Source organism: Mercenaria mercenaria, chromosome 6 (assembly GCF_021730395.1).
Source record: "Mercenaria mercenaria strain notata chromosome 6, MADL_Memer_1, whole genome shotgun sequence".
NCBI lineage: Eukaryota > Metazoa > Mollusca > Bivalvia > Venerida > Veneridae > Mercenaria > Mercenaria mercenaria.
The window spans coordinates 14,271,914-14,297,141 of record NC_069366.1 but is presented as its reverse complement, the minus strand read 5'-3'; the positions used below and the strand labels follow the sequence as shown (position 1 = coordinate 14,297,141).

General features: G+C 35.3%; 1 protein-coding gene across 1 annotated transcript in view; it reads left to right on the top strand.

Moving 5' to 3' along the window:
• Window positions 1-24,969, top strand: part of LOC128557980 (mucolipin-1-like) — a 35,401-nt gene extending 10,432 nt beyond the window's left edge. Inside the window, exons 7-17 of the mRNA XM_053546678.1 lie at window positions 5,127-5,256; window positions 5,621-5,711; window positions 6,578-6,677; window positions 7,677-7,792; window positions 15,085-15,222; window positions 15,737-15,865; window positions 16,187-16,309; window positions 17,535-17,751; window positions 18,096-18,229; window positions 19,948-19,998; window positions 22,310-24,969. Of these exons, the coding sequence (XP_053402653.1) occupies window positions 5,127-5,256; window positions 5,621-5,711; window positions 6,578-6,677; window positions 7,677-7,792; window positions 15,085-15,222; window positions 15,737-15,865; window positions 16,187-16,309; window positions 17,535-17,648 (941 nt within the window). The 3' untranslated portion in view covers window positions 17,649-17,751; window positions 18,096-18,229; window positions 19,948-19,998; window positions 22,310-24,969. The remainder of the gene's footprint in view (window positions 1-5,126; window positions 5,257-5,620; window positions 5,712-6,577; window positions 6,678-7,676; window positions 7,793-15,084; window positions 15,223-15,736; window positions 15,866-16,186; window positions 16,310-17,534; window positions 17,752-18,095; window positions 18,230-19,947; window positions 19,999-22,309) is intronic.
• The last annotated feature ends 259 nt before the right edge of the window (window positions 24,970-25,228 follow it).

Sequence of the window (25,228 nt, the reverse complement as noted above, 5' to 3'; positions counted from 1 at the left end):
TTTCTTGATTTTTTTATTAAGATCTATCACATTTAACTTTGTTTTATATAGTCAATTATTGTCTACTTAAATAATCAGCATATACATTTTCTGTACCTTTAATAGATTCGATCTTGAATTTATGACACTGCATAAACCATGCCCATCTCATAATTCTTGAGCTTTCTACTATTGATTCCTGTGTATAACTAAATGGGACATGATCAGTTTGGAGGATGAATTGACTGCCATTTAAGTACTTCTGAAATTTCTTAACTCCAAAAACTTTCGATTAACATTCTCTTTCGAATTCTGAATAGTTCCTCTCCCTTTGGAGCAATTTATTACTAGCATTAGGTATGGGAAGTTGTCCATCTTCATACCCCTGATGAAGTGCTGCTCCGACCTCAGTATCTGAAGCATCACACTGTTATATAAAGGGCCGTGAAAAGACTGGTAACCGCAGAATGGGTTCTTGTGTAAGCCGAGTTTTAAAGGTATTACAAGCTTTAGCATGTTGTTCTTCCCATACCACGTTATAAGGTTTACCTTTCTTGATTAAGTCCGGCAGTGGTGCGGCAACTCGGGAGTATGATGCTTTGAAATTTCTGTAATACCAAGACCAAGGAAACTCTGTACATTTCTCTTTGTATTCGGTTCTTCTGCATTATTTATGCGTTGAAATTTATCATCTTCCATTTCAGGCTGACCGTTTCCGACTTTATGCCCCGAGAATGAAATATTATTATATCCTATTATCCTTTGAGACACTTTGATGGTCTAAGCTCTGGCTGTGCATCACTAATGCTCCTAAAAATATCTTGTAGCATTGAAATATGTGTTCCAATGCTTTTGCATGACCTAAGTTATCGTGCACGTAATTGGTAGCATGTTTGCATCCTAACAATTGTTTTCGTATAATTTTATTGAATTTAGCACCTGAATTTATCATACCAAACGGCATTTTTGAGAACTGGAAACTTCCCTCAGATGTTGTGAATGCTGTCAAGTGTCTAGATTGCTTCTTGTCAGGAATCTGCCAGTAACCTTTGCTGAGGTCTAATTTCGTGAAGAATTTATCCTCGTGAGGTTTTCACCGAATAGCTTCATCATGTTTCATAGGTTCCGTATCAAATTTTGTTACAGCATTCAATCGCCTAAAATCAATACAAAAATATGTTTGTGTTATCGTCGTTTTACAATCACGATTTTGGAGTTGTATGCAGAGGTAGCATGCCCAATGATACTAGCCTTTAATATTAGTTGAACCATTGGTTAACCTCATTACGTTTTGCATATTGTATGGGGTATTGTCTAACACTAACATCTTCTGTGGTTGTGAGTTCGATCTTATGTTCTGCGATATTTGTCGTTAGAGGACATTCTGTGAGTATATCTTGATACTGTTTTATAAGTGATTTAATTTCAGTAATTTGGTTTCTAGACAATTTGTACGTCTTCATATGTTTCGGACCCTCCTATTCTGACGAGATTTAGCATATTTTCGTCAACAACCACGGTTTCTCCCCTGTCTATGTACTGACATTGGCCTCGATCACTGCAACACTGCAAGTAAAATATCTTGTCATTCCTCATACTTTTGGAGTAAATTTTTGTCACCGACTTTTACTTTGTAAGCCATTTTATCGGCAACATCAACTACTTCGTAAGGTCCTTTCCACTGAACCATTATTAAGTTAGTTGGCAAAAGTAACAGCACTTTATCTTCGACCTTCAAATTTCTATTTCTGGCACTCTTGTCATAATGATATTTATACGTTTCTTTTGTTGCATGCAGACTTTCTCTAGCTACCTTACATGTTTCCTCAGGTCTATTTAATAGGTCTAATACATATTCATATATGTTTCTTGATTGTGGTGTTCCAGCTTCAGTCCAAATTTCTTTCAGTACTTGTAAAGGCCTTCTGACTGTCCTATCGTACAGTAGTTCAAAAGGTGAGAATCCAGTGCTTGTGGAACCTCCCCAATTGCAAACAACACTGCCGACAAATATCTATCCCTTGTTTACTCTTGACTTATCTTTTTCAACATCAGTCATACGTTCACAATTGCCATTGTACTTTGGATTATATGGAGTTTATAACATTTGTTTCAGAGACATAAGCCTATATATTTCTTCCATCAGCTGTGAGGTAAACTGACTACCTCAGTCACTCAAAATCTCAGATGGAAATCCAACTCTAGAAAATATATCTAACCAACATTCAGTAATCCGTTCTGCCTCAATCCTAGGTAAGGCAACTGCCTCATGAAAACTTGTTGCATAGTCTACCACTGTTAGAATATACTGATTTCCCTTTTCTGAAACAGGAGCAATAGGTCCTGTAAAATATACAGCCAAACAATGAAATGGTGTTTTCATTCTTGGCATTTATCCCAGAGGAATCTTCTAAGCTTTTCCTTTTAGGAACATTTCTGACATATATCACACGACCTACAAAACCTTGTGACATCACTTGTTAACCCAGGCCAGTGAAAACTTGTTTGTATTCCATCAACTGTTTTCCTTGATAGGTGTCCTCCGACTATTGATACTTGAGTTAAAGACAAAACCCTCTTCCTAAACTCCGTTGGAACTGCAATTTGGTTTATCTCTTTGATAGTACTGCCTTTATTTCTTCAAATGTTCTATACAATACACCTGTCTTGACTTCAAGACCCATTATTTTAATTGGGGACCATATGACGCTTTTCGTGGAATAACTCGCTAGTGTATCATTAAAGGTTCCATGTGCACCACCGTATGAACACACCTGAGAAAGGCTCTAAATTATTATTTTGCACTTGTAGCATGCGTAAATCTTGAGTTCTCCTTAACCCGGGGCTAGAGGGCGTGGATGGTAGCATGCATTTCCACTACCGTCCGTGAACAGGCTCAATAAAACCGAGGCTGCAACATTTTCGTTTTTGTCGTGTTGGGCGACATGTGGAGTTTACACTTCTTCTATTTCATACAGAAACATTAAACCACTCCTCGGCTTCATTTTCTTCTTATCTGAGGAATATGTCCAAAATTTCCTTAAAGTAGTTTTCGCCTTCTGAGCTTTTTTTAATCGCCCGACATTAATTTCATCCAGTTTAGCTTCGGAAGCCTTCATTGATTTTATTGACTTTTTTCCCTATCTCAGCCTGTGCTCTCGTTATTACAGCTGCAGCAATATTTTCTTTCGATTAACACTATATTCCGCCACTGCTACTCCAGTTAATGTCTGGTTTATCAGAAGCCCCTTGTATATTCCCTATAACCAAGTCGAAGAACAAAGTAGTCAAAACCACGGCTTTGACTTCTTCTGTATAATATGGTGTATCAACCTGTATCCTAGCTAAAGGAACGTCTAACAATCGCATCTATAAGATATCTCTTAACAAACATTTGATTCTCTGATACGAGGTCTTTCCTGACAGCTATCAACTCACACCCTCTCTCAAAACCTATATATGTCATTTCTTCAACACGAAGTTTCCCGGTTGTTGAATCAATGGTACAGGTGCTTGCTATGAGTGTAATGGATTTTCCATCCGCTAACATAAGCCGTCCGTCATCTATATTGTCTTTTAACTGTTCATCATCTAGTGATACAGTTATGCAACATGGGGCTGACATTTTCCTGTCATCACACAGTCTGTCTTTACGCTCTTCATTTTCCTTTCTACAGTCTTTGTGTGTAAAATCTTGTATTCCATGCCGATCGCTCTGTCTCTCCTCACAGGATCCTCTGCTTGCTAAAGCAGTCCCGCTTCCTCTTCTTTGGTAGGGGCATCCGTGGCCGAGTGGTTAAGGTCGCTGACTTCAAATCACTTGCTCCTCTTCGATGTTGGTTCGAGCCTCACTCGGGGCGTTGAATTATTCATGTGAGGAGGCCTTCTAGCTGGCTTACGGAAGGTCGGTGGTTCTACCCAGGTACCCACTAGTGACGAAATAATGCACGGATGGGTACCTGGGGTCTTTCTTTACCATCAAAGCTGGAAAGTCGCCATATGACCTATAATTGTGTCGGTGCGACTTTAAACCCAACAAAATAAGCTTATTTTGGTCTCGGCTTTCTCGTGCTATATGACCTTCCTTATTACATAAGAAACATTAAGGGTTTTTAAAAGCTGACCTCTCTTTTTTTATCTGTGGCTGAGATAAAGGTGCCACTCTTGGAGGTTGCGGTGGCTTATTTGAGGAAGAATTATTTTTCAAGACCCTTTGAGGTTATAGTACCACCATGTGCTGAAATGGATTGTTCTACCAACTGTGTGATCTCAGCTCTCGATTTTCCAACTCTTTTCTTCAAGAACAAAGCAAGGTCTGTGGAATAAGTTTGGATGAACTGTTCTCTGATCACAAGACCTTTCAGCGTTTCAAACGAATTTTCAACTACTGGCATTTCCGTCCATCGACTGAAATACCTGGCCAGTCTTGCCATGAACTGAAAAGCAGTTCATCTCGCTCCGCTCTGGCTTACATTCCGTGAACTTCGATCTGAAACCTTCCTCTGTTAGCTGACAACGCTTTAGAACTGCTTTGCTTTATGCAGGATAGTCATTGGCTTGGTCTTGAGGCATGCTTGTATATATGTCCAGGCCTTTTCCTGTCAGTAATGAACTGAGACTCACAGCCCATGTCTTTCTATTCCATTTCTCCTTTTTGCAAACCCCTTAAATTGTCCTAGATATGCATTCATATCATCTTTACTTTCTTTAAACTCCGGAAATCTTCGCCGCAATGTTTTCTGCTCATGTGATCAGTACCTTTATCAGCTCTCAAAGCTCCGGCTTCAGCCTTTATTTTTAAAATTTCCAACCCAACTCCTGCTCTTTCATAGCTCGTTCTTCTTTAAAGCTTTCAATCTCAAATAACCGTTTTTTTCAGCTTCCTAAATCTCAAACCTAAGTTGTTCCTCATCAAATCTCCGTCCGTACAAATTATTCTGACCTTCTGTTCGTTTAATTTGTTCTTTTTGTCTATGTAATGATTATAGGTATACACTTTACTATGAACAATTTGGGAATGAATATTATGCAAGTAAAACTTGAAATTGTTTCATTTTTAAAGTTTGTTCATACTAACATTTGTAAGAAACTATTTAGTTTATAAAAAGAAACAATTGTGACTTTTCTGAGCTGTGAAATGTTTTCAGAAGAACATTCGTTTGAACCACAGTTGGACGTGGGTTTGGAAAAACATACATACGAAAATGGAGAAATAAATTATACATACAACATCACAAAAGACCTTGAGCAGATAAATCTAACCACAGTGTTAAATAGGTATATTATAAGTTTCACTCGTTTGTTTCTTTTCATCCAATCTCGTCAGTTTTTGCTTTACAGCCCGAAGTATTTTAATGTATGTTTAAGACAGCTGAATTTTGTTTTTAAAAATTAGTAGTTTATAATCAAACAAGTTCACATATATTTTTCTGAGAATATTGATATATATGCATGCTCCTTCTATGAACGTTTACTTAGATAATCGAACCGGTCTGTGAGAAAGTGTGTAATTGTGAAAACCAGCTTACTCGGCGTTTTAAACTACATATCCAAGTCCGTACAATTAGGTCTACATCACTTTTCATTAAAAAGAACAAGCTATATCTGAATTGATACAACAAACCATCGTTTTGCATTACAGAACTTTGGCATTAGATATTTCTTTTTCACTGCATTCGCTAAGAGTGCAAAAGAAACAAAACGATGCAAGATGTCTACAGATTTTTGGAACCGTAAGTTCGTTTTATTCAATTTATTTTACACATTCCGTATAAATTGCTGTCCACTATTTCTTTTCGTAAATTGTGGCTTTATTTCTCAAGGTCAATATATATATAGTACATCGTGGTAAAGGTTCCCAATGGTGTTAGTAGTATCCGTTTAATCTTTAATAGTATCAATTGTATGAGCGTACACGTAATTTTACATGTAAAAAGTTCATGGCCATGAGATGATTTAAAAATATTATTGTTTTGTTTTTCAAAATTTTTACATCAAAATGTTGGTTTTATGCTAACTAAAGAAATGTATATTCTCTAGTGAAATATAGTCATGTTATTATAATATTTATTATACAGTAAAGTCAATCCTGTGCGTTTATTATAACATTTCATGCACAGGTAGTTTACGGTTGTGGTAATTTTAAACAGCAATAACGCAGTGGTGAACTCCTCGGAACATCATTAACACAGTGGTGCACTTCCTTGAAACAGCATGAACCAAGTGGTGCACATCCTTGAAAGTACATAAACACAGCAGTGCACCTCCTTGTAACAGCATGAGCACAGAGGTACGCCTCCTTGGAACAGCATGAACACAGTTGTGCACCTTCTTTGAACAGCATGAACACAGCAGTGCACCTCCTTGGAACAGCATAGACACAGCAGTGCACTTCCTTGGAACAGCATAAACAAAGTGGTACACATCTTTGCCTTGGAACAGCAAACGACGAAAACACCAACGGACACTTTCAATCAACCGCTTTGTTGCAAAATTATAGGACAGTGCAAATTGAAGTCATCCCCGTCGATGTATCTCTGAACGACTTACAAATATAACTACATAAATACCTTAATCTAAGATTATGAAATATTTCCAGATATCCTTCGACGATAATGACCATAATGGTGAAGTCGAGGTTGAATTGAACACGAATACAATCCCTATACATTGTTCAAAAATGAAGTACCAACTGAAAGGTAATATATGCCATTTAATGTCTATAGTAGTTTTATATTCCACAGTATGATAATGAACGACACAGCCAATGCAAATAATGATACAGAATTTGAGAGTTCAATTGAAATATGTTTACTAAACTTATCAAACAATAGGCAAAGTTCACAATAGTGTAGTTTAACATATTCGGGATTTCTCGCAAATTTCCGAATTTTCGAAGTCGGGTTGAAGGAAGTGATACTTATTATTGGCTGAATCATGTTTGAGAAAACATTGTTCAAATTCTACAGGAAAGCCATTGTTCCTGTTCTTTACATGTGCAGTAGAAAGGTGTATTAAGTTTTTATTTTAACTGGAACCTAAGTACTCTCGTGCGACATAGGTATGGTGATTCCCTCATATGGACAGTACTTTTCGTAATTGACTATTTCAGTTATTTAGCATTTTCAACATTACAGCTATTTTCAAAATGAGTATTTGTTATTCTGATCGCGAAACCCTTTTGAGATTTCATTCCTTTTAGATAGTGAAAAGATTTTACAAGAAGCAAAACTAGTTCATATCCAACGCTAAAATAATTTCGGTCCGTGATGTCTTTTTTACGCTACTTATTAGTATTCGGATTTATATCAATATAACTAGAAAGTATAATAATAACAAGCCCATATCATTTAACCATTTTGGTCCCTTGTGGTTCTGGGACGATCTTTGTAGGAAAAGAATTGGCTCCACTCTTTCAGACATGCATGATCGTAAAATGCGACTAATAGGGTTTGAACACATGGTTTTGCTGTAACTCTGTGATTCCAGCATGTATAAAAGTTTTGATTACATACCTCATTCTTTTATTTTGATCTAAATGAGATGTGAAATCAAACTTATTAATCATGTTTGGCTCTATATAACCTGTACTGCGTGAGTGCGTCGTAAAATCCAAATCCAAATCAAAATTAATCATTTTGTCTTAACATGATATGAATTTTTACGCAATATTGGGTACGTTGGTGTCTTATCTTCAGATTCTCCACAATGCAGACATTACAACGACGAGTTAGCACGAGCTACACGTGCCTTAGTATACGTTACGCTGATTGTTGATAGTTTCATGTTCCTAGCGGGAGTTATGACACTGTATGTAAGTAATTGATGGCATATATTATGTTTTTATTAAATCTGCAAATTCACCTATAGTTTTTCTAACGTAATGGGAATGAAGTTTAATAGGTATCAAGTTTCATCCTCTAAACAGGTTTAGTGAACATTTTTGTCCATTTTTGTGCGAAACTTTCACTGGAAACAATTATTTTTTTAAATCAATATTATAGGGACTTATCCACACATTTGAGGCGAAAAATAATTTGTCTCAGTCCATAAAACATGGGTACTTTGAAAGTGACCAGTGGTTCAAACTTATTGACGTAAGATTTATGGAAGATATTCTTATAAATACGCCAAAATATTGTGCAGAAGGTAGTAAATCGTTGCAGCGCTTTTGAAATAAAGCAGAAAATTTACATTTTACATGCATTTTTACCAATATCTAAGTCTTATTTTCACTCAGTTTATCATTTTTCATTTTAATTCTATGCCAAACTTGGTGAAAATGAACATGTTGAAAAATTTCACTCTAACTGTGGGCGAGTAGCTTTAAAATATATATAGCAATAAAACATTCAAATGGTGTTTGTACTCTTAGATTAAATCTATTGTCATAAACTACATATTCCGGGTGACACTTACTACCTTTCAATTCATCATCAAAGCTTAACCTGTATAAATCTTCGTCACTTTTTCTTTCATGATATTTTGTTCTTATTTTATGCTCCGAAAAAGTTATCGCGGTTTCCAGAGCATATATCCAAAAGCACTGAAAAGATTTCAATGAAACTTGGAATATACATAGCTTTTGTTATTTTTTTTTTTTGTTAGATTTTAAGTTATATCGTCACAGTTTTAGATGATATAGGGATTTCTCCAGCTTTCGGTGGATTATTTCAAGCATGTGGGTACACCTAAATGTAACCACCGACCTTCTGTATGCAAGCTGACTGGCTGACTGGCTTCCTCACATGAACGAATTCGACACCCAAAGTGAGAAGTATAGAGTTTAAGTAGCATTACTGTACTTTTTTAGATTACCTCCTTTTTGTACTGAATTTCCCCTGGCTGAATAATTACTCCAAAACTGCTGACCAAATTGATGTTTTTCTCTGGCTACCTCGCCTAAATGATTCGTGTACCAGTGATTCGTAAATGATTTGAACTAAAAGCTCTACAATTTCAGGGATCCGGCAGATCACTCAGTGTTACAAAATTGACAACGTACGACTAATTATTTTCGTTCTATACAATACATCTTTTTTACTTCAGACAGAAACAACGTAAAACCACTATTTGTCTTTATTTTCTTTATTTTTTCGAGGCATATGTCCACAGTTTCCTCAAGGTATTGTCCTCCTTCTGAGCTTTTTTATAATCGGCAGACATTAATTTCATCCTGTTTTGCTTCATAAATGGTATTATACTCTAGTTACAACGGCTGCAGCAATACTTTCTTTCGGTGAAGACTGGAATACTTCACTGCTACTCCAGTTAATGTCTGGTCTATCAGAAGCCGTTTGATATTTCTTATAATCAAGTCGCAGATCAAAGTCGTCAAAACCATGGCTTCAACTTCTCCGGTATAATATGGTGTATCAACATGTATCCTTGCTGCAGGAAGTATCCATGAACAACCATCAATAGCAACCATAAGGTACATCTGATTTAACATTTGATTCTCTGATACAAGGTCTTTCTTGACAGCTGCCTACTCACAACCTTTATTTCTCAAAACCATGACTTCACCCTATATATCCTTTCTACAACACCAAGTTCCTTTTTCCGGTTGTTGAATCAATGATGCAGGTGCTTGCTAAGTCAGGAATTGATTTCCCATGTGCTAACATAAGCCGTCCATCTTCTATGCAGTATTTTAACTGTTCGCCATCTAATGATACAGCTATGAATGAGGCTGAAACTTTCTTGTTATCAGACTGTCTTTATGCTCTTGATCTTTCTTTCTCTAGTCTTTGAGTGCAGAATCTTGTATTCCATTCCTATCTCTCGTTCTCTTCTCAAAGGACCCCCTACTGACTAAAGCAGTCCCTTTTATCATCCTGTTATTTTGGTCTCTGCATTCTTGTGCTATATGGCCTTCCTTATTACATAAGAAACGTAGAGAATTTTTAAAAGCTGGCCTTTCTCTTTGCTGCGGCTGAGATAGAGGTGTCATACTTGGACGTTTTGGTGGCCTATTGGATGAGGAATTATTTTTCAAAACCCTGTTTGAGGTTATTGTACCATCGTCATTCGCTTCAATGTACTGTTTTGCCAACTGTGTGATCTCAGCTCTCGCTTTTGCAACTATAGAGCAAGGTCTGTGGAAAAAGATCTGGATGAACTGTTTTCTGATCATAAGATCTTTTAGCAGTTCAAACTTATTGTCAACCTCTGTCATCTCTGTCCATCAACTGTCATGAACTGAAAAACAATTTCTACTCGCTCTGGTTTGCATTCCCTTTACTTAATCAGAAACCACAGAAACCTTCCTCTTCTAGCTGATAACATTTCAGATCTCATTCTCCAATGCAGGATAGTCACGGGCTTGGTGTGGAGACATGCTCGTATGTACGTCCATGCCTTTTCCTGTAAGTAGCAGACACTCCAGGACAAAACGAGCAAATAAAGGAACACAGTGGGGCATTGCCTCGGAACGGTCAGTGGCAAAACCACCTAACATTAAGAATTTTCTTCAGAATGAAGTGGACAGATGCTTAACTCAAGTTTGTCATTTATGCCAGCTGTCTGACAGTGAAACGCGAATGGTTTTCAATGATGGGCTTAATCTTATTAATGTTAGATTTGGTAAGTGCAGACCTGGGTTTTCCTGAATAAAGGGTATCTTTGCAGATTCTTGACCGGAACTGAATTTTGTAAATCACCTATAAAACTATGGAAATTGTACGAGCTAGAACGATTGAAAACTCAGTTTGATCAAGTTTCTCAGTTTCTTGAGCCTCAAACCTACGTTTGTCTTCATCTCGTCACACCATTCGCTCCTTACGTTCAATATGTTCCTTCTTTTTTAAATTCTATGAGCTTTGAACTTGACAAACCCATGCGTTCATCAATCGCTATCCATTTATCGTAGTTCATCTTGAACCCGTAAGCTGGGGTTATCTCTGGAGCTCAACAGGCTACTTTCCGTCACAGCACCTTCTGGTACTCCGACAGAATGTTACAACCACTAGTCTCTGTACCTCCTTGGATATAGATCCCGGTCGAGCTCCAAAATTGTCAAGATACGAGTTATATTATACAGGAAGTGCCTACGCCTTTTATATATTGAGCAAGGAAATGGGCCCAGTTGCTAAGATGTCTATGTCTTAGATTAGTTGGCAAACTGTGTTGATTTTCCTTTGTTAAATTGTAAAGCTGGCAAGACCTATATATCTGATATATGTTTTCGTAAATGATTTGAATTATGAGGTCGACAATTTCAGGGATCACGCAAATCACTCAATGTTGTAAATTTAACGATGTACAACTTATAATTTTCAATTTTCAGCTCAAATTCCTATAGGCTGGAGATACAATACTTGACTGGTCTTTTTCTTAAGTTCCCGTTAGACGATGTCTTTGAAACGACAACATACGAGTCCTGTCACATAGATATTCAATCTATGTCTTCTGACTTGGAATTGCAGCTCAATATATTTGCCCTGGTTCCTTGATGCTCAGCGCTTGTATGCTATCATATGAAGCATTCTACTACCATAAAGGTATAACCACTATGTCTTGGGTGCACTTCGCCTATAACGCTGTACCTCGTCTGTAAGCCGGAGCTCTCCTAATGCCTTAGAAAATTACCACACTGTATGTCTCTGTCTCAGCTTTCCGATGCTCAGCCTATATATGCTATCATCTATAGCATTCAACTACCGTCAAGGTCAAACTTCTACACGTTGGCTCTTAAGGTCAAATCCTAGTTAAATCCTTTGGTCGATGAATGTGAAATGATATCTTTTAAAAAATGTATCCGCCCGACAGCGTAGCTGGTATAGTTTTCTCATAAATGTATTTGGATGAATTATAAATTGGGTCCTCGATGTGTCTACATCAATTGCTGAATACAGAATGATCTCACTGTCAAATGTTTAGCTATTTATACCCTATCAGAAGTGCACTCTGAACTTGTTTCTGATTGTTCAAAATTCATACATAATATTTCACAAAGAGAACTTGCTCGAACAAATAGTTGGTTCCCTTTAACTTTTGTATATAACATAATGTGTGATACTGGGATCCAGCTATAAATGACCTAATCCTATTATTGATAGCAATTCAACTTTGTTGCACTATCTGTGCTTATATGTTACTTTATCAATATACCGAATATATAAATTATTCTGACACGTGACTTGATATTGTACATACTGTACATAGAGCGTGAAAGAGTTATTTCGCCACAATCCTTGTTCACAACTTTTTCTCGAAGCTTCTCCTGTAATTGTGACGATTCAACAAAATCCTTATGAGAACTTTAGGTATTTCTACGGACAAGATCTACATAGACGAAGACCATAACTGAAATGATCGTCTTGATTATTTACATGAATCTGAGAAAGCTTTGATCAATTTAAAATAACAAAATATAAGTTGTTTATCATCTAGATATTATCAGAAATTAGTAATCTCAGTCCGATGATTATGGCAAGGTAAAGTTTTTAAGTATTTACAGGTAAAATGCTGTCTAAACGTTTGTGTATAGTGATCTATTTAAAAGATAGAGGTATATCCGTATACAAGTGGAGACAAGTAGCCATGTAAATACACGTTGCACATGTAGTTTGGCAAGAGAGGAGACGCAGTGGTTCAGTGGATACACTGTCTGACTATGCTTTTAAAAAATTTAAGACTGGAATAAAAGCCCCATGTACACCTGGTACACTAACGTACCAGAGAGCTTCTTGGTCAGACCGTCAGAAAACATCGCAGAGAATAAGGAGAAAAATAAGGAATAATTAAGCCAAAATTGTTAATGGTAATTCTTGACTGTGGTGACATTTCGATATTCATGCGGGGTTTCGGTTTTTCTTCCCCCAACTTTGATTCTCAATAAAAATATTTTAAGATACAGTCTATTATTTTGTTAAGGTAATTTGTTTAGGAATGTATACAGTTATCCATCATTTTATCATTAAAATGACAATATTTCAATTCATCTAAGTGTTTGTCTTTTCTTTGATTGCTAATCAAACAGAGCAAAGCTCATCAGGATGAGGTGGATTCATAAATGTACTTTAGGCGATTCGCCTACATGTTTGCAGCTTCGGCTTTTGCTGGTTGTGTCTATCTGCTATCGGTCCGGGTCGCACTTTAAGCGCTGATGGATAAATGTTATGTTGAACCATAGTAGTGTTAGGGAGAAGGTATGAAACGGAGGATTTAAGTCAGCGGTTTAAGGTTACAGGGTTACAGAAATTTATTTAAGTCAAGAGCTTAGATTTGAACCTAGGCTTGACTGTCATGTTTGCGGCGTATGCTCATATTTGAAGGGGATCTCCGTTCCAGACACTAGGTCAAGTGGTTCAGGAAAATTGGTTGAAACGCCTTTGCTTTTAAACATAGCTGATGCAAGGTAACAGACAGACACAGGTTTGATAGATGATGCCAGAGTTTTATACAATACAATTTAAGAACCACATATTGAAGTCAAACAAACATTTTATTTCTCAATAATTGATCAACCTAATACTAGTAAAAAGCAATGCACCTCAAGAAAAAAATTAATACTCATATTTCATATCAGTCAAGAAAGCAGACAGCTTAGGGAAAGGTTTGAATGTAGTTTGACATTAAGTAATAGTACACGTGACACAATGTCCCAAGTATTCACGAGTACGTTTAACCTAAGTATGTTGAAAAGTATGGAGGGGTATTGCAGTGCAAGCCATATTTTTCATTTGTAATCAGATGTAAACGTCAATATGAAAAATAAGTTTCTTTTCCACGGACCATTCTTTTCCGAACGTTTACAAGATTGCCTTCAAAATGTAGCCACAAAATAAGGAAAACACACTTATGTCACAACGTATATTGAGAGAAAATAATAATATCTGAACGTGTTCGGAATAAGACGAAAGTCATTTGTGCCCAAACATAATCCTTCCTCAACCCTTGAGGTTACCTCAAATCAGTTTTACAACTCAGTACATGTCCCGTTCAAAGGGGCTCGAATATCTGTGAGATTTATAAGCTGTAAACAATGTTCACCTACCTTTCTGCACGGAAAAGTCCACAATATTCTGATTATTATAAAATGATCCATTGAAGAAATATTTCAGTAAAAGTATCTAATACCAGTCCACATAATATGAACTTTCCTGACTTCTTTCACCCCTACGCGACTTTAAACGATAGCGTTTTCCAATACCCGTATGCACCTCCAATCATGTTCGAGCCCCTTTGAACGGGACACATGCACTGATGTGCCAAAAGGGTAATCTCAAGGGTTGAAGAAGATTTATGTTTGGGCAGAAAAGTCAAGACATCACTATTTTGTCCATTCCTGGATGGTTTATGACTTAGTTGGAGCGCTGATTACCAGGATATATACACCTATAATTTTCTGGCTACAGTTTGAGATTAAGATCTCGTACCTAGAGCAGACGTAGGGATTAGGACAGATCATATAAAGTGATTGGATAGTGACCGAACTGTTCTGACCATATCTGAAGTGTCTTTGATCTGAATCAAGCCCCTGTGACTGAAACATATACCCACACTATATATAAGTATATACGTTAGGTCCTTGATACAGTTTGAAATCAAGAAATGGTACCTGAGTAGCTCTAGAAGTCAGTTTAGATTAAGTGAGATATAGCATACAAAGACATAATTTTACGTTTAGACACATGTTCATATTCTTACATGTCGGTTTCCTACATGTACCATAAATGTACCTGCTTTGCTTTGTTGAGGTCAATATGATGCCTTCCAAGCATGGAATGTATTAAACCTGCTATAAATGGTAAACTGTAGGTCCCAACTAAACTGGGCCGACCTAAGGATCATCCAGAAATGTCCCTTGTGTGACCCTCTACCAAAATTATTTTGTCCAGCGATCTAGGGCCATTATGGTCCTTTTGTTTTTCTGATAGGATCACTTGAACTTAAAATTAGAAACCGATATTTTGTTTTCTCTCCTGCGTGTTATTAAAAGTCGATCTAAACTTAGGTAGACATAAAAGTTCTTAAACGTGTATTAGCAAAGATTATTTTGATGAATTACTTTACATTGCTTGCAGCAGCACCATTTACTCCATATCTTCGTAGATATGGTTGATGATGCATTATAATCAAGGTAATTGGTTATTGCTTTAGATAACTTTCGTTTACAAGAAGACAAATAGTGAAAATCCACGATTTAGAGAATATTTCTGGAGAGTCCAATGGTGGAATTGCCTGTCAGTCATAGGAGATGGCTTTGCGTTAGGAGGATTGAATGGTCTCATAACAAACGTAAGTTAGTTACAAACTTAAATAAATATAAATAGAAAGTCCCCATATTATTTGTTGAATCCTCAATGTGTCTACTCTGTCATCCGTCTACTTATTTATACCTTAGCACTCATGTGCTATCTACAAAAGTGCGCTATAATTGGTGCAATTTACAGAGGTCGTTTCTGATAGGTCTAGAGTCGCTCATAGCATTTCACGACTTGTTCTAACAATTGGTTGGTTCCCTTTAACCATTATATACATAATAATAAAATACGTGATACCGGGATCCAATCATGACTTTAATTAACACAATTCAACTATAAAGTACACAAATCTTAAAATTAATAGTTCTTCAACTATAATTATTGCAATGATAGAATGCAAAGGAACACTATCTGTGCTTATCTGTTACATTATGAATATATCAAAACTACAAATTATTCTGACATACGTTATGTAAACTTTATTACTTATGCTAGACATCGAAATATTAAATGATCACATACAATAACAAATATGTTTAATTATTTAGACAGAAGAGGATATTTATATCTACAAACCACTAAAGGACTGGGATAGAAGTATGATTAATCTTGGCCTAGGATGTCTTTTTACTTGGTTCTCGTTCCTCCGTTACATAAGGATTAGTCACAAATTCTCCGTAAGCTTTTTACAAGTTATTGTCTTAAGATGTAAAGATAAAGGGCATGAATTTTTGTTTTTAATTCAGTCTTCTCGATATAGTTAATTTCAATATACATGTATATCTATTTTACAATTGATAAACAAGACAACTATCAGCCCTGGAATCGAAAGCAAGTCTTTGTCACGGGTAAAAGAAGTATTACAGGTACATTTATTATCAATATTATGAGGACTGTGTAACAAATCGTTCCGTTTTGGTTTAGTCTTTCATATCTGTTTCGTCAGACATGTAAAAGTAAATATTAATTATATTTTTTCTTGTATATTTGACTCAAAGCTGCTGTTCAAAACAATTCGCAAGGCGGCATTAGATGTGCTTTTCTTCATGGTTTGTGTAATCATAATATTCGTCGGGTTTTGGGCAAGCACGTATGTCGTTCTAGGACCGTACCATGTAAAGGTATTATAAAATTAAGTATTTTGGACCCTCCCATTTAATATACTGTGAACGGTCAACGCGATTCGTTACATAAGTGTTGCTAATGGTGCTGTGTTAGAATGAATTAATAATTATAAAAATTTAAAAGATAAAGTTGGGGTAAAGACAGAACACTGACGATGGCCGCACGTTACTAATGTTATTTACATCAGGAATCGACGTTTCTGTCACCAAGCAGTAACAAGTGTTCTTGTTTACATACAAACTTTGTGCAATGTGTAAAAGTTTGAAAAATACTAGAATATTGATAACATCTTTGTTGTCATATCGAGATAGGCAGAATGTCCCCGCACAAAGGTTAGGCTTTGAAAGTAATTAATCTGTCCACAGTCGATACGATGCGATAGCAAACATTTTGCATGAATCTGCGGTAGTTTAATTGCTCTTACTCAATGTCTAGGTTGACTCCTTGTTGTAGTTTAGTAGTATGTGATTATTTGTAGGGTAATACGCTACGAATAGGAGGTTTTGGGAGATTCTTTTATTTTCATTTATAAGATCATTTGGATTCTTTAATTTATTATATTTTTATTAAAATTGAAACTTTACTGGGTAAAGATTATACATCTGTTTTTTAGCCAAAGGGGTTTTCAGTGATTTTATCTTTCAAATAATATAAAATTACTAAATGCACATAGTTACGTATGCGTCTTCTTACATAAATTAGAAAACAGCTGATAAATAATACATGTAATCTTGCACGGCCGACAGGCATGTCTTTTGTATATAAATCTGTCTATATTCGACGTTAATTAAATTGAAATTAATTTTAGTGGCTTAAGCAGTATACTTTCGGACTGTATGTCAAAATCTGGTAAAAGTTTATGAGTTGTATTTTCATGAAATTATAGAAAAGTATAGTAAATTTTGTGATTCGTGATTGAAAAATTAAATTTGAAATTAAAAAAAAACTAACAATTGAACTTTGAGAAAGTGTCTGTTTTTCGATTATTGGTTTTCCCGTTACGTTAAATAGTGTATGATTTGTTCTGTTTAAAATAACCCCTTCTTTTTCTATTGGTATTTCCAAAGCATCGACAATTTTGAAGTTTCATCATCGATAACGAACCATTGCTTTGTTATGACCGATGAACAAGACCGTAAACGACAATATAGGAAAGGCCTGACCCTCCCTGAAATGCTGAACAAGTATATTTTCACACAATATTTTTATTCATTTTTTCAGTTTAAAACAAAACATTCTACTGCAGAGACACTGTTTTCCATCATCAATGGTGACGAGATATGTCACGTTTGCTATATTGCAAGACCAATATGCTGGAGACCAAAGTGGAATTAGATTGTTTTCAAGAATGATCGTATATGTTTACGTCTCCCTTTTCACTGTGCTTGTGTTCAACCTTTTGATCGCATTGTTCAACAGTGCATACGAAGTCGTCAAGGTGACTAATATGATTTGCGTTTACCAATGTTATTTACCTTGTGAATGTCATTTGTACTTATGGAGATTTTATTTATGATGGTTGAATATAAAAGTGTTGCAAGCTAAACGCCACACAATTGTTATTTATTTGGTATAATCAAATTATTCACTATTCTATATTGTTTAGCAGTTTGTGAAACTTTACTGGGTTTCCTCTTTTATACATAGTCGATATCAATGCTGCCTCAGCCATGCAAATTCCGGCTTATGATATAGATGCATATCAAAGTCAAAATTAAAGTCAAACGCATTTCGGGTGGAACAATATTTGTTAAACCAAAAATATAATTTTATGAATTTCAGGGTCAGTACGAAGACGCGAATAAAAAGGAACAAACTGAAAAACGAAAAACGCTATCACATTACATGCTGGAAGCTTTCAACAGCGGAAATAATTGCCATATTGTGAATTGCTGTTTCTGCAAGATAGATATTGCGTAAGTAATACATTTCAGTTGTTTCAAAATAGGAATCTGTTGGTCATTTAACTACATGTATTCAACACTCGTGTCTAAAGAAGGCTACACAAGGTATTTTGTTTCACTGGTCCTGTGTTGCAGGCATTTAAATGTTACAGATCAGAATATTTTCAATAACAACATGCTGCTCCAGAATTTTTTGCTAAATAGCGACCATTTTAAACATCCACAGTTTTATACATTGCATCATCACGTAAATATAAGGTTAGACATTGTTTATAGAAACTAATAGACTGCTTGCATTCACTGATTGTTTAAGTTCACTTTCATTTTATTTAAAGTAACTTATTCATACCAAAGGCAAATGTAAAAAACAAGCGGATACCTCTAGCTGTTTGATGCGCTATTTGTAAATTTCTAGAATAATTTTTGAATACACATATTTTAACAGGATTAATGCCGAGGCTCATGTAATATTTGCATTTGAAGTTAAACACTGTGTTTGAAAATAACAAAACTTCTAGAGAAGTTTAATAGTATGCTTGCGATTTATTTAAAAATTCCGATTGAAATATTGAAATATTTGCTCTAATATTTTGAAAAGCTGTATTAATTTTGTGAACTCAGTGAACGCTATTAATATATAACTAGTAAACTCCGTCGACATGTAAACTGCAAATATTATGTGATTTGTATATTACACCCAAATAATTTTATGAAAGTATCAACAATTACTGCATATTATTTATGTAATCATTACATAACAGTGGTATGTGTATTATCAGTAATGGCCATTAGGTTTAAAATAATAAACATTTAATACATCTATATATAGATTAACACAGTATAAATGTATACCACCAATAAAAAGCTGCAAGTATGTTAACAATTGACTGTTACTGCACAACAATTAATTACAAATGTAGCCATACATATACAATTGATTTAGATATTTAGTTCAGTTAAACACATTTGATCAGGACTTTCTTCAATGGAAGTAAATATCTAAAAATAAGATATTTTCGTGAATGATGGGCATTGGATATCCTTATATCTTTAAATATCCAATCAGTTGAACAAGGAACTGTGGTTAACCACACGATAAGCATGCTGATTAAACATGATGGTAAGAAATATGCTGAACTTCATTCTTACGAGTTAATGAATGAGACACCATTTTGTTTTTGTAATGTCATAATTGAAGTCAAGACATAATGATTTCTCACCGGTCCGCACGTCAGGCATTGTTTATAGCAGAATATACAATGCTCGGCTTCCTTCTTTGTTTAACTAATAAAAACCCGAGCCATGTTAGAATTATGATTTCATGTACTGCCTTCTTGGAACCTCGATTTTCTAATTGACTCCAAGGATTGGAGTAATTTTACTTATTCACAGGTTTTAAAAGGTAACTTTAGAAATTATTTAATATTCATGAAAGTTCTATTTCAATCATACAACCAGCAAACAATCCTCGAGATACCTTACTTATTTGTTGGAAATCTTGTGATCATTTTCAAATGTAACATTACACACGAAATACTAAATGCAAAAGAAAGATGCAACAATAAATGCATAATCACAAATAAGATACATAAGGACGAAACTACTTGTCAATTGTGTCTGCGTTTGAACGATGAATACGTTTATTTAGATTCGTTTAACGTATATTCTTTGGCCTTGTATGCCAATGTTATTATTAAAGGTTAAACCAATGCTTATTTTGTGTCTAATAGATCGGACGAAAGTAACGAACCAACAAACGGACAGGCGAATACTACTGTTCAGTAAGTTTAATTGAAGTACACGTTTACTTTCCAGTATGCTGTTTCACAAGTAGCATTATACCATGTGGATTCTTTATATTGATACTCCGTTTATATTATACTGTTTGATACCATATATGCCCAAGAGTTCAAATTAAATGAGACTAATTGGACAGTCCTCAGTTGTAAAGATTTGCTCGGGAAGACTTCAGTGAGGTTTATCAATATATAACTGTACTGTACCAAAGAGGTAACCCGCCATTTGCTATTTTGCAAAAAGATTAAAAATTACTGAAAGTACATTGCTTAAATTAAAGAGGCAGTTAGACTAACGTGTCAAGATTTCAAAAGTATTAAATTACGCAAAAGTCTAATTTTATCCATTATACTACCAAAACGCGCTTTTAAAAAGTCACAAAAATACACATTAAAGGATGCTTTTTTAGAAAATTAATATATACAATTTATAGAAAATTTAAGATTTTAGTATTTTACAGGAAATGTTTTAATTTCACACACGTATTAAATGCTATTTGTACGATAGGTCACGGCAACGCCATTATTTTCTTTTTGATGTCATTTTCTTCCCTCATAACATTTTTTGGCTAATTTGTAAATTTTATATGTTAAAGTATACTTTTTTGTCATTTCAAAGATGGGCTGAAGTGGTAAATTGAGCGAATTCATTAATTGTGAAATCTTATCAACAGCATATTGTGGACTGTAACTGATTTATATATTTAGTTCGGATAAACACATTTCATGACGAATTTCTACATTGGAAGAGTATATGTAAAGATAAGATATTTTGGTGGAAGAAAATATCTAAGGATAAGATATGTTATGGAAGAAAATATCTAAAGACAGGATATCTTTAGATATCCAATAAACATGTACGAAGCCCTGTGGTTATTTAGACGATTAACAACATGCAGATATTGTTAATTCCCCACGTGTGATAAGGGGGGGGGGGGGTATGTTATAGGACTGGTCTAAGTCCGTCCTTCAGTCCTACTGACCTTCCGTCCTTCCGTCCGTCCGTTACATTTTGTGTCCGCTCTGTGTCGCCTAACCCCTTTGAACGATTTTCATAAAATTTTGGTCAAATAATCACTTTTTCAAGATGATAATAAAAAAAAGTATGCAGAATCATGAGTCAGCCATGTCGATTTATGGTAAAGGTCACAACTCAAGGTCAAAGATTTGAGTCTTCCCTTTTGTGTCCGCTCTGTATCTCATAAAACCCCTTGAAGGATTTTACTTGAAACTTGGGTCAAATAATCACCTAATCAAGATGATGTGTAGAACATATGAGTCAGCCATGTCGGCTCAAGGTCAAGGTCACAACTCAAGGTCAAAGGTTTGAATCTTCCATTTTGTGTTCGGTCTATATATCCTAAACCCCTTGAAGGGTTTTCATGAAACTTTGGTCAAATGAGCACCTCATCAAAACAATATACAAAATTTATGAATCAGCCATATCAGCTCAAGGTCAAGGTCTCAACTCAAGGTCAAAGATTTGAGCTCTGTATCTTCTAAACTCCTTGAAGGATTTTCATGAAACTTGGGTTAAATGATAACCTCATCAAGACAACGTGCAGAACACATGAGTCAGCCATGATTGCTCAAGGTTAAGGTCACAACTCAGGATCAGAAGTTTGAGCTTGCATTTTGAGTCCACTCTGTATCTCCTAAACCTCTTGAATGAGTTTTAATATTCATTGATGTTGTCATACATGGACTATGAAACATACTTCACAACGTCAGTGCTTCCACCCAATACCATCAACCCTTTCACTATCCATAACAGTGGCGGAGGATATAGCAGTCTTTCAGACTGCCTTGTTTATTTCATTCTAACATTTATTTAACATGTTTATACGAATTATGCTGAACTTCATTCATAATTTATGAGCTAATGAATTTGGTTTCCGTCATGTGGTTCCGGAACGTCATAACTGAAGTCATAGCGGTCCGCTAGCCAACCGTTATTTATCGCACAATATACAATGCTTGGCGTATTTCGTTGTTAAATTGTTAAGGCTGAAGTAATTTTAGAGTTTTTTGAGGGCGCTGTCTTCCGCGACTTCACTGATTCACAGGTTTTACAAAGTAACTTTAGAAATTTAATATTCAGGAAAGTTCTCAACCCTCTGGATCTTTGTGATCATTTAATGCATAAACACACATATAATACACACGGGCGAAAGTACTTGTCAATAGTGTGTGCGTTTGAATCTTAAGACTTATTTAACGTTTATTCTTTGGCCTAATTTGCAAATGTTGTTATGAAAGGTTAGGTTTAAAACAACGCTTATTTTGTGATTTCAAGATCAGACGAAAGTAACGGACCAACAAACGCAGAGACGAGTGGAATCGGTCTAAAAGGTTAATGTAGTAGACGTTTACTTTCCAGTATGGTGTTTCACAAGTACCATTGTACCATGTGGATTCTTTATATGGATACTCCTTTTAAATCACAATGATCGATACCATTTATTCCTGAGAGTTCCATATAATAAAACTAATTGGATATTCCTCAGTAGAAGATCAGAATTACAGAAAGTACATTTCTTAAAATAAGGGGACAGTTAAACTGACAAATGAAAGATGTTTGTTTTAGAAAATGAATATAATATACAATTTATAGAAATAAGGGAGTCTAGCCTTTGTTATTTACTAGGAAATGTTTGAATTTCACACACATTATATTGTTTTTTCTTGACTGTCATTTTCTTCCTTCGTAACGTTTTTTTTGCTAGTTTGTAAATTCTATATGTTTTAGTGTTCAAAGATGGGTTGAAATCGTAAAATGAGCCAATTTATATGATTGGATTTCTTTTTCTAAAGCTATCAACAGCATATTCTTCTAATCGTGGACTAATTTTCAATATTGTATGTACAGCAACGTATGAAATGTTTCCAAGTAAGAGGAGTGTTCGAAAAGTATTGTGGTGACACGCCATTTTCACGAGGAATTTCACGTCGATGTTTATATAGCGGATTACCTCTATTCAATATTTACACAATGGTAGATATATGTATCCATTCAATAATCGTTTAACCGAGTTGTCGCTATTTCAGTGTGGACAGTCGTTGACCACTGTAGCAAAAATGGCTGGAAAACGAATAACAAATGCTGAAGAAATTCGGTCATATATAAAAGTTCGCATTAAACTCGCTTGTTCTTTGAAAGAGCTTTTTGACGAAATAACCCGTGTTTATGGGTCTAGTAAGATGTCTTATGAGATGGTTTGCAGGTGGAAAAAGAAATTTGATTGTGGTGTAGAGTCTGTTGGAAATGCCCCAAAATCAGACCGGCCAAAGGCAGCAACGTGAGACCAAAATGTTTTGAAAATCACAAATCACAGAACTTCTTCAAAATGATGCTCGATCTACTATACGCGATATTCCACGCATTGTTGGCATTTCACTATCAACAGTTCATTTTATTTTAAAGAAAATCTTGAGAGTTAGAAATATTTCTGCTAGGTGGGTACCCCATCTTTTGACTGACGACCAAAAAGGCTACGTGTTGAAACTGCTAAAAAATTGTTAAAAATGTTCCCAAAGTACAACAAAAAGGTTTTTGCTAATGTTGTTACAGGTGCATTATTTTGAACCTGTCAGAAAGGTTGGGAACAAAATATTAGCCACCAAACATGGCCAAAGGGCCAGTAATTGCAAAACGCACTTTGAGTGCAAAGAAAGTTTTGTATGACATATTCTTCTCCAGCGAAAAGGTCTCAGACCACAATACACAATACTTTTCGAACACTTCTCGTACCAACAATAATTGCATAAACTCTGTGTACATACATTAAATAGACAAGGGTATGTGTGTAAACAGAAGTGTCAATTAGGTTTAAAATAGTACATACTAAAGCCTTAACACGGAAGAGATATTTTAGCATTATTGCAATACACAATCATTACTAAAATTGTGTTTCCAATACATGTGCTCATTAGGTAAATCCTCAATATCTATATGAAAATAAGGGATGTGTTTTGTCTGATTGCAACACTGTGAGTTGCTCTAATTAATGACAAATGACTGAAACAATAGACTTCTTACGTGATTTGAATAGACAAAACAACAGTAAGGTAAAAATATATTCTTTTATTGTTTTAATTTATGAGTTGTAAGCTACAATATAGAAGATCCGTTTTAAGAAAATCAAACTGGAAGGTAGAAATAACAGAAATGTTTTTATTAGGTCATGGGTCATCATACACCTGTCAAAATTTGTCATTAGTTTTCACGAGCTATCAAAATTATTTTGCATGTGCATTGTGTCTGTAAGTAACTTGGTAAGGCATTGTAGTGTGTAACTTACTTTACATCACATTAATATATGTGCTCAAAATTGCTTTGTTGAACACAGTGAAGTTTTGTAAGAATTTCTATTGTTTTAGTTCCTTGTTCAAAAAACTTCACTTGTTTTGGCCGTTATATAATTTCCATTATATATGCGTCCCCTGAAAGAACCGCTGAATAGAACCATATAATGCATATATCAAAGTATATCAAAGGTTGATACAATGTCCGGCTTCAAGCGTCCTTGGTCAAACTGGTTCTATTTGGCTGGTTCTTCATATCGAACTCGGCTGCCCTCGCAACAGTCTTTCGTACTAGTACTGATTAATTTCATGCCTGTACGCCTTCGACCCGACTCCTGTCTCTTTGGGACATTAACCTCTGCTGTACACATACCTCAGTTCTCACTATGTTAACTGCCGCGATGGGTGCAAGCCCCATTGCCTTTCGGTCGTGGTCGCCACAGCCGGGGTCGCCAGCTTGCTGTGATGGACTAAGCGAGATTGCCAACTTTTGTCAAAGATTTTAATAAGTATGTGTAAAAATTTATTTGATTCATACTTATATATCATAATTACTTTTAGTGTATATGTGTAAAATTTACTTGATTCTGAATACTTGTATAATATAATAATTTTAGCTCATGTTGTTGAATGAATAAATAATACTCTTTTCTATCATACCATGTTTGTTGGTTTCTTTAAAGTCTGTAATAAAGATGCCAAACCTCAATATCAAGATATAAGAATTGTTCCTTCCTGGTGGACAAAGGAAACTATTTGGTTGAATCATAACAATGATTTTTGGATAGAACTGAATATTATTTGTTTTTTATCATTCACGGGAAATTTAAAACGTGATACCACCTTAATACATTTGTATTTGCTTTTATCACGGAAAAGTTAGTTTTTCCGCCATTATTAAGACGAAAAT